The sequence below is a fragment of the Larus michahellis genome, chromosome 2 (genome assembly GCF_964199755.1).
Source record: "Larus michahellis chromosome 2, bLarMic1.1, whole genome shotgun sequence".
Taxonomy (NCBI): domain Eukaryota; kingdom Metazoa; phylum Chordata; class Aves; order Charadriiformes; family Laridae; genus Larus; species Larus michahellis.
In genome coordinates, this window is record NC_133897.1 from 42,074,607 (window position 1) to 42,085,361 (window position 10,755).

The 10,755-nt window shown below is 44.2% G+C and overlaps 1 protein-coding gene across 3 annotated transcripts in view; it reads right to left on the reverse strand.

Annotated features, from left to right (window-relative positions):
- Positions 1-10,517, reverse strand: part of ZNF385D (zinc finger protein 385D) — a 438,606-nt gene extending 428,089 nt beyond the window's left edge. Inside the window, exon 1 of one of the 3 annotated variants that reach the window (XM_074575015.1) lies at positions 10,403-10,517. In XM_074575015.1, the coding sequence (XP_074431116.1) occupies positions 10,403-10,421 (19 nt within the window). In that variant the 5' untranslated portion in view covers positions 10,422-10,517. Of the gene's footprint in view, positions 1-9,758; positions 9,981-10,402 lie in introns of those variants that run through there. The other 2 variants (XM_074575014.1, XM_074575017.1) reach the window with 2 other exon arrangements.
- Positions 10,518-10,755: the final 238 nt, after the last annotated feature.

A 10,755-nucleotide genomic window follows, 5' to 3' on the forward strand; every position in this document is an offset into this window, starting at 1 on the left:
TACTTTAGAAGAGAATAAAAGGTAAAAATGTATATTGAGTCTGGACCTCTACATCAAGTCAGATGCAGATGGGACACAAGGACATCTCAGCTTATTTAAGGAAGAGACACGGCCAAACAGAGTGGTCTGGAGACTGAAGCCCTCAGCCTCATAAAAAAAAAAAAAAACAAAAACAAAACAAAAACAAACCACACACACAAAAAAACCCCAACTCCCCCCAAAAAAACCCCAAACACAAAAACTAACCACCAAATAGCAAAGCATTATCTTTCAGACTCTCTCCGTAACAACGAGAGAATGTGCTATTATTACACTGGAAGATCTCAATTACTCAAGTTGTCAAGACCCTTCTCCCCCTCTACTCTGCCCCAGTGAGGCCACAACTGGAATACTGTGTCCAGTTCTGGGCTCCCCAGTTCAAGAGGGACAGGGAACTGCTGGAGAGAGTCCAGCGTAGGGCAACAAATGATTGAGGGACTGGAGCATCTCTCTTCTGACGAAAGGCTGAGAGAGCTGAGACTCTCTAGCCTGGAGAAGAGAAGGCTGAGGGGAGACCTTATTAACCTTTACAAGTATCTAAAGGGTGGGTTTAAGGAGGGTGGAGCCAGACGCTTCTCAGTGGTTCCCAGTGACAGGACGAGGGGTAACGGGCACAAGCTGGAACACAGGAAGTTCCGATCAAATATGAGAAAAAACTTCTTTATGGTGAGGGTGACAGAGCACTGAACAGGCTGCCCAGGGAGGTTGTGGAGTCCCCTTCTCTGGAGACTTTCAAGACCCGCCTGGATGCAGTCCTGAGTAATGTGCTCTGGGCAATCCTGCTTTAGCAGGGGAGTTGGACTAGATGATCTCCAGAGGTCCCTTCCAACTCTGAAAAATTCCATGATTCCATGATTCTTGTCCAAAATCTTACCTACACTTCTGATTTATCCAACGGATAGTCACAATGACAGATACCTGGCACACTCTCTTGTATTTCTCAAAAAGTTACTATGTTTCTAGGTGCACTCTGATAAGGGACTGCAAGCCTAGGAATAGCTACTGCTCTTTTTATTCCAAGAGCCATGCACATAAGCAAATGATTAGCCTTCCATGGTATCTTCTCTGGAACACCCTAGAATGAGTTATCTTGCATTATATTTTGGAAGTGATACTTCAGACCATCCGTGGAATCATTTTAGCACCACTTACTCTTGGCCTGATTCTAGGAAGATATGGCCATTATCTAGAACTCCCTCTTTTCCAAAGATTTCAGGCTTGATTTTGAATTTCAACCTGTGAAAAAGTAACAAGGGCTGAAGGGCTGCCAGATTTTGTGCTTTCTCCTTCCTTTGATGTTTTCAAGACCGGAGTGAAGAAAGCCCTGAGCATCCCCATCTGATCTCACAGCTGACACAGAGCAGGAGACTGGACTAGAGACCTTCTTTAGGACCCTGAATTATCCTATGCATTCCTCAAGTTTCCACTAGATATGCTGGATCTAAATATTTTAACTTGATTTAAAAAAAAAAAAAAAGTAATATGCTATTTTCATACCATACCAATAGAGAAATCTGCAACTTTCCTCTTTTTCACTGAGGAATTAGTAAAATAGAGTTTCAGTTTGCAGAATACAAAAGCCATTGGCTAAAAACGTCCATCTATTACCAAACTGGCCTCGTGGTGCTACAGGAATAAGATAGGGAAAAAAAGCTGGCCATGATCCAGGATGCATCTTCAGATTTACTCTCCCTGCAATGGAACAACTGCTCAAAGCTATTAAGAACTCTGAGAAACCTCTCAGGTGTCACTTAATCATCACTTCTGTGAGAACATTTGTCTGCTTCAGTCCCTGGAACAAGTGGCAAAACAGAAGAATTCAAGAAGCCTAGAAAATAAGCTCACCGACTGATATGATGCATACAGCAAATGGCTACATCCCACAAGATCAACTCATTCCAAGATCAGAATCTCACTGCAGTCACTACAGTTTCGGCAAGGCGATCCTTTTCCCACCTTCGCCTTTGTAATAGAGCTGTCTCCCAAAAGGTAAGGGAATTGACCTGGGACTAGCTTCTCAGCCCAGACATTAAGAAAACAAAGACTACACAAACAAACAAACAAAAAAAACCAACAAAATATTCTCCTATTCTAATCAGACCATTGCCACTTCTCAGTGAAAAATAACAAGACGTCCTCCTGTTGCACAATGAATAACAGCGGTGATGGGTTCTTTTTTGCTTCATTAGAACGTGCCTTGGTAGGCCAAAGGCTTGAAGCAATTTAGGCTGCACGCAGCTGTACCATTAACACAAACAACTGACCACCCCTCAGGCTACTTCAATGTTAACTGAAATCAATGCCTGGACTGGAAGCAGTCTGCCGTAGAGAATCTACAAAAGTCCAACGTCATCCAGACTGGAAAAGGCTGTGTTTCCCTACAGCATTTCTTGTGTTCTAGAGACCACTTCCCTCCAGTTTTTAAATGGACTGGCAGACCTGAATATCTCTCGGAATTCCAAATAGCTAGACGGACAAAAATTCACACCTCTAGCTTAAAGAAAAATTGAAGATTGCGTTCCCATCCCCTCTAACTCAGGCTTGAACATTATAAGCCATATATCACTGGTGTTGAGATGTCATTATCAGGACATCTTATATTTAAAAATTATGCAGAAGCCCAGAGACATTCTGCCCAGCGCAGAACACAGCAGCTCATCTGTTTTGTGAGCCTGGCTGATGTAAATGCCTCGCAAGGGTCCCTTGATCTTTCTGCATACAGCTTCTCATTACGGAACCTCCTCTCACTTACCTCCTAAAAAATTTTACTGCCGCCCACTTCTTGTCTAGCAGCAACCATGACCTCCCACATGAAACCACAGTGACTGCCAGCCAAAAAGAAGAAACTGGTTGAGGACACCTGGTTATACTACGCAAATTTACTCAATCCAGCTTCTGAGAAAGAGTATCTCTTCTCAACCTCCCATTCCTCCCCCTCACTACAAATGCCAGCTGTTTAGACAGCTCCGTAGTTTCAGAGCTTCGGAGTGGCACGTACTGAACAAAATACTGGAATGGTTTGTACAGCAAAGCTCAATGCAGTCAGTGGCAATAACAAGTCTTTTTTCTCACTTCTTTCCACAGGCTCTTGGGTTCGTTATCACAAACTAACAGTTCTACTTTAATCTGCCTTCAGGAGAAGGTTCTACCCACTAATTCTTACTCCCCATTTCTACTTTTTGATACTTTCCACAGGAATGTGGCATCAACAACTCTTAATGGAAATTGGCCATAGAGAGTAAAGAAAAATATTCTTAGACATCACAGTGCACAAGACAAGATCACAAAGCCATCTTAAAAGGAAAACGTGTTACATTTTAGTTTCATTTATTAAACAGATCCTTCAGTATTTACCTTCCAAATGTAACAGAATTGTTTTTTCATGGAAATAAAGAAAATCATTTCAAGGATGCGACCACAAAGTAAGCTAAAGCTAAATGCTGTTCAATGAGTCAAGGTACAGCCGGTGTAAGACCTTCTTAACAAAAGGACGTTTATTTGCAAAACACTCAGCTTCAACAGCAGCCAGAGTGCTATCTGCAAGCCCACTCAGCATGGCAAGGGGTGTGAATTTGCATTTGCTGGCGCAGCCTCCCGGCCACGCGGCCCCTTCATTTGCACCCTGTCACTTGTCTGCTCTATTAACATTATTAACTTAATCAAAGAATGCCATTATAGTTTTGTTGCACTTTTCATTTAATGCTTCAATATTTTAATCAGCACTAATTTAAAATCCATCAACAAAACAGAAAATACCAAAGCGAAGCTACAATAACAACATTCCTGGTTTAACCGTTGCACGTGCATGCGTATCGCAGCTCTGCTATGATTTCGTATGATTGGAAATACTACAGTCTCTACCCGACTTCATGTACCCAGAGACAGAATATGAAAATGCTACCCTACGGTTTCATGAGAAAGAGAGGTTGAATCCGAAGAGGACAGAGATATTCCAGGTTTTGTGATGGCTTATCCTTCTGCTGCTCAGAACAGCACTGGGTCAAGTCCAGCCCAAATCCATATGGGAAAGCAGTCAGAGTTGCCACGGTTCCAATCAATTATTATGGCGACGTGATGAAACAAATTCAGTGCATAAACAGACATTCCAACTTCAGTTAACGGACAAAAGATGATTCATTGTTATAACATGGCAAGGCTAAATGGAAAGACAAAGGCAGAGACACTAAACTGAATACTAGGACTGGAAACTTCCAGATGTGAGTATAAAATGCCCCTGAGCCAGGGTTACTCAAAATATAAAATACTTCAGAATGTACTAAAATGAGATAGTTTCTATAGTTCTGTCAGAGTAATCATTTCACCTAGCTTCACAATTTTAAACAGCAAGAGCCAAATGATCAGGAAAATTTTTTTTTTTTCCCTTTTAAAGCACACCTTACATTTCCCAGTAAAATGATTTGTGAACTCTGTCTGATTAAAACTCTCCAAATCTTCTTTAGAACAAAGGTCAGAAAAATAAATCTGGTTATGGAATGGAGGGGAAGTCTTTGGTTTCTTAACTATATTTCTGTGCCAAAATGGGATTTAAATGAATATCATAAAACTGTATTTGCAGTCTGCTTCTAAGATCTAGATGGTGGGTTTGTCATTCTATTGTAAATTCAAATTTAGAATAAGAGCTAGATTTGTAGCTCTGATTACTTAATTCTAATTGCGCAAGTTGTAATGCTAGGTTTTATCAGTATAATAAATAACCTCTTCCGTGAACCAAGGGGAAAAAGGCATATACAGCCATGTAACAGGCATCTACTGGTTTTATCATGCATATTTCTGGCCATGACGAGTATTAGTTTTTTTACAGTAACACCATTGTGAACTAATTGGAAAAAAAAACAAACAGGCAAACAAATAAAGGAACGAAAAAAACCCTGAGTCAAAAAAAGACACCAAAATATCCACACAATGAAACTTAACTCCTAAAATCATACAAGTTCTTTAAGAAGTTGTACCTATTATGTATATGGGCTGATGAAGTTAAGTAAAGAGGTATCAGTGGGTGCTTACGTCAAGGAAAAGGCTAAGCAAGTTAAAATATGTTTGGGAAACCAAACCTTCTTGCTCTCCAGGTCAAACCCTTTACCCATCCGTTTGTTTTGAAAGCCGTGCCTTCACAGCAAGGTCTGCATTCCACATGGCAAACACTGACTGGTGAGACCCCAAAAGTGACCGAGGCATCAAAGCGGTAGCAGATATAAGTAGAAGTAACATCAGTGTTCACACTTGCTGAACAGACAGGCTAGAAAAATGTTTTAGGATTTAAAGTCTACCCGCAGATTGTTCCAGCTGATCACAGAAAAGAGGTTTACTTGCTGCAAGAGGAGAACTTCTATTATTTTACATTAAGCAGGTTTTTATATATATATATTTTTTTATATATATATATATAAACGCCTACATGAATTTCAGACATTTACTTTTACAAATACTACAATAAGTGAGGCGTAGAGAACTACGCCTCCAGCAAAACAGAAGATTTGGTTATGACTACCTCAGTATGACCAAGAACATTATTTCCCAGGAGACAGAGAAGGTAAAAAGGAACGAGCTGACAGAACATACCAAAGCACATTCTTGAATATTTCAAAAAGAAATGCGTGAAGATGAGAACATCTGAAACTGGAAAGCTCAAGCACAACTTCATTTCCCTACTATCAACTGTAGAATTAGTCCAGGCCAGGCCAGTAGCAACCAGAAGTCATTAGCATATGTGCATACATCTAAGTTTATAGAAGAGGCAAACAATGGACAGGTTTGTAGGTTTTTTTCCTTCCTCCATCAGTTCAATATAGTTAGAGTCACCCACTTCTCTGGAGCGATAACCTGCTGACTTCTATCCTTACCGCACTACAACCTTTCCGTTACTCTCAGAAGGCATAAACACCAGACAGAAATGGAGACAAGAGTTTTTGTCTTGTTCTGTGACATCACTAGACAGGTGAAGACTAAAATCAGTCAGCGGGCCCAGGTGAAAAAGAGGTCTGGGTTGCTACCGCTCACATTTATTTATCCAGCCTACCTGGGCACGATCCAACATGTTGGCACGATACCAACTGATTTCATTGTGCTGCCTGAAACACAGAGGACTTCCACTCCCCACCCTAAATCTGGATTTGGCACAATTTGTTAGCCGTTGAGAAGAAAAAATTCAAATAACTTAAGTAATAATTTTCTGTCTAAAATATCACCTATGTGTACACACACTTCTACACCCATCCAGCACTATTTACTTGTGCCCTTTCCCCTGGTCATTGTTTTCATACTAAGAATGCAGAACTACTACTTTTTCACTACACAACTTTCACATGGCTTTAAAAAGGGATATAAAATATTGCTTTCTCTCCAGAAGTTATTTTTGGTGGTGTCAAGTAACTTAAAACATCTTTCTGTTTCTCAGCTTCTCATCACAAAGTTTCCATATCTGCTCCTTAAGGGATGGGATCTTTTCATACAAGCATTTAAAAGTTTTCTTAAGCAGTAGAGTAAAATAGTACTTGATTTACACTGTGGTTCCCACTACGCTACTCCTTAACATCTTCTGCTTAGACTATCTGTAACAGAATTCTGGCTGTAGCCATCCATCTAGGTTTTCAAGCTCCTGGGAGATTTTACAGGTAAGGTGCCAATGCTAACCCAACGTCAAATCACTTAAAAACAGGCTTTTTACAGGACTGTTAATATTCATCATCTTAACAGGATCTTGAACCTTTTGCTGGACTCTTGACAAAGACTTCGTTTACTGTCTAGACCGCAACGGTTGGAAACGCTAATCTTACTTTACACTGCTTTACATGGTATGAAACTACAAAAAGTATAAAACAAGAACTTCTGCACATGAGATCATTGGGAAAACTTCATATTTGTGTTTTACAATATTTGAAAAATAGAGAAAAGTCTCTATAATTAACTCATATAAAAGGTGAAAAGAATGTCAAAGCTGGCAAATACTTGTAACTTGACTCAGTTAAACAGCAGGTTTGCTCAGGTGTCCACAACTCAGTGTGCACCCTGCCAGTTTACACCCTTAAATGATGCCCGAATAAATATATCTTAATCCAAACATACACAGAAGTGTTGTGCTTGGTCTTCAGCTGGTGTCAACCATCACAGTGCCACGGAGATCCATAGAGCTATGCCACTTTTTACCTACACAGGCTGGTGGCCTATCGAAAAGGGTTTGCAGCACAAGGAGAATAGGAAAGAGCAACATTACTCCCCAAAATTGAAAGTTATTTCGTACTTTCAATACCTCCCCGTTCTCTTGTGAATAGTGCTCACTTCACTTACTTTGATAATCGCATGCGCGTGTGTATGAATGAGTCAAACCTGTAAGTCTGTTTGCCAGTTAAAAATTGCTGACAGCTCACATACCACAATTTTACTTTTCGATATATCTTACATATAACGCCTCTAATGACTTAGCTTGAACATTTTAAGTAAATTTCCCATTCCTGCACGAAGTGGTCAGTACTGTCTACAAAAGCCAAAATTTACTTTAGAGTCCATTCTTGGAAAACAGAGTGTTTCTATAACTTTGAAAATTTAAGAAGCATACCAAAGTACTACACTTTTTCTTTTTTTTCTCGCCAAAAATCTTCCTGTAGCCCACAATTAGCATTAGGGACATACAAATCAGGTCTAAATTTGTTTTTTACCTTACATTTGGAGCTGTTAATGGACAGTAAATGACCTGGTAAACAAGTCCAGTGCACCTTGCAAAGACAGTACAGCAGAAAGAGTGATTATCCTTAAAGCACAGTTGAAAATTAATTGAGATGCAAACTATATGTGCTGCAGTATAATTTAGTGTTCCATGTTGTTACAGTAATTACTTAAATGAGAATTTAGTGTCACGTGATACTTTACAAAACATTTATAAGAAGCAACTCTGACAGACTGAAGCACGCCACACTTTTTTGTTCAGCTGAATTGGAACAAAGTTATAAAATATCTCCCTAAATTAACTGATCTACGGTAGAGCTACTCTGAAAATATTTTAATCACGGCAGCAAACTGCAGCACTACAACCTTTGCCATAATTGCATAGCCGGAACAGTCAAAGATTTTCAGTTTGACCGGCACCTTACACCACACAGTCTGTGGGTTCAATTCTGGCTCTGCTCAGGTCAGTGCCAAAATTCCCATCAACTTCACTGCATCCAGGATTTTTGGTCTATGTGCCTAGCTACTGCACAGCACCCACGAATAACAGGTATGTAACTTAAAGGGATCCCACCAACTCTCTTTTTTATGCAAACTATTTCCCACTACCAGCCTTACACTTAGAATTAACAGGATAAATATTTACAACTATTTTTAAGCAGACACTTTTATTCTCTAACTGGATAACGCTTCCGTTCTTTGCACCGTCGTTTATTTTAGAGGGGGTTTTGATACCCACTGTCAAAACCTTCGCTTACACTCCTTTAGTCTGTTTTCTTTCTCTTTGCCTCATTAAAGAGGCACAAACAAGCAAAAGAGAAAAGGAGGTGTGGCTGCAAAATCACTCTAGCTCAGAAACATCCAGGTGACAGTCGGTGGGAGAAGCAACTTCTAGTTTTCTTGTCATTTCAGACCTGTACTTGGGAGTATTACTTTCATAGCAAGCACCTTCTGCAGCACCCCGTCACCTAAGACGCCAGGCTCCCCGTCATCCCAACACCTTTATCACCAAGATTACTGTGTGCGTTACAGCGCTCTATATACTTGTGAAGAGTACAAATACACCTTCAGCCAAATTATTTTCTCTGGAAAATGCACAAAGTTACTTTGGGGACTGATATCTCCAACACCCAACAAGCACGAATTAAAAGCAGAGCCCACAGCTTAAAACTGTTACTTTATGCTTGAAGGGGTTAGGTCGGAGACTTCTGCAAACCCACTCGGCCAAATAGCGGGTTTAAAACCCACGGGGAACGCACAGCTAGAACAAATTCTAAGGAGATTTCCAGGCGCTGTGGCCGTATCTCCACAAGCAGTTGGGTTCGTTCATCAAAGCAGGCAACGGTGACAGCCAAGGGTGCAGTAGGGAAACCGTACATGACGGATTTGGCTCCGGGTAACCGCATTCACCGTTCAGCACACAACGGGTCACGAACCTGAACACTTGTTTTCAATAGTTTGTGCGACACCATTCCCTTCCATGTTTTCAAAGTCAGGATCGGGTTTTGGAAGAACTGTTCGCCTGCTGCTTAGCCACGGAAAAGAGCATCTATCTCCCCGAACAAGTCAGGGGGAAAAGATGAGAGCACACGGGCAAGTATTATTAAACAGCACTTCCTGGGCATTAAGACCAGGCAGATGCAAGCCAAAAAAGATTTCGAGGACTCTTCCCAGATTCCACTGGCGTTTGCCGGGCTGCAAATGCTCTCCCCAACAATCAAAGGAGCCGCTATCAAAGCGAGATGCCAAAACGCACGCCAACACCGTTCCTCTCCCCTCGCCTCGGTACGCGGTAAATAAGAGGCATGAGGCGCAGCCCGGCGGAGTTTGGGCGCAGAAGGGGGACGGAACAGAAGATCCCCCCGCCCCAGGGGAGCCGAGCGGGTCAAACAAGTCACAGACAAGTTGTCCCGCGGGGGGGGCAGGGGTAGGGGGAGTGTGCCCCGCACGGACATTCCCCATCCCGGCCCCCGGCCCGCGGAGGGGGTGCCCCGCACGGACCATCCCTACCCCAGCCCCGCCGCGGCCGCCCCCCTTACCGTGCCGCGGCTGGGGTTTGCCGCCCGGCGGCTTCTCCTTCCTGCCGCCCGCCGCGCTCCGCATCCGCCAGCCCGCCGCCCCCCTGCCCAGCGCGCCGGCCATGCCGCGGGCGGCGGCGGCGGCTCCGCGCAGCGCCGCGCACCGGGAGGCTGGCGGGGAGAGCGCAGGGGCGGAGAAGGGACGGCGGGACCCGCTGCCCGGCGGCGGCGGCGGCGGCGGGCGGGAGCAGCGCGGTCCCCGGCGGTCCCGCCTCCGCCCGGCCCGGTGTCAATCAGCGGGGGCGGACGGACGGGCAGCGCCGAGCTTCACACACACACCCCCCGCCCCCCCAGCCCCGGGCAGCACCGCCCCGCGCCCCCCGCCTCGATCAGCCGGGGGCGGCCTCACGGAGCGCCGGGGCTTGGCCCCCTGCCCGGTCCGGTCCGTGCGACGCCGCCGTTTTGGGGGAGGGAGGGCAGGGCAGAGCGGCGGCAGCCCCCTTGTTCGTACCGCGGGGAGGGAGAACATGGGAGGAGGCGGTGGTGGGCTCCCGGGAGCAGGAGGCTTCCACACTTGGGAAATGACAGTCCTCAAGCATAAACCTCCTCCTGCCCGCCGGCAAGTCCTCCTACAGCACCTCCGCTGAAAAACGTGTGTACGTTACCTCCTGCCATCGGAATCATTGGTTCTGCACACCCCTGACTCCATAACGATGAGTAACTCAACCTGAGATTCCCACCTCCCACCAGCCCGTGTGTGGTGAGGCAGCAGCCTCCCTCCTTCCCTTCCTCCCGCCCTCCCTCACCTCCGCGGAGCATCCTCTTCCTCGCTAGAGTCCCGGGGACTGCCCCCCTCGCCGTCGCCATCCTCCCCTTAGCTTTGGCATGGGGCCTCCAAAATTTCTGTTAAAGGATCGTTGCGATGTAAGAAACGTAACACTCTCTGAAAATGTGGCGGCTTCTTAAAATCAGATTGAGGGATTAAAAAGTTGCAGGCACAGGGAGATGGAATATTTAG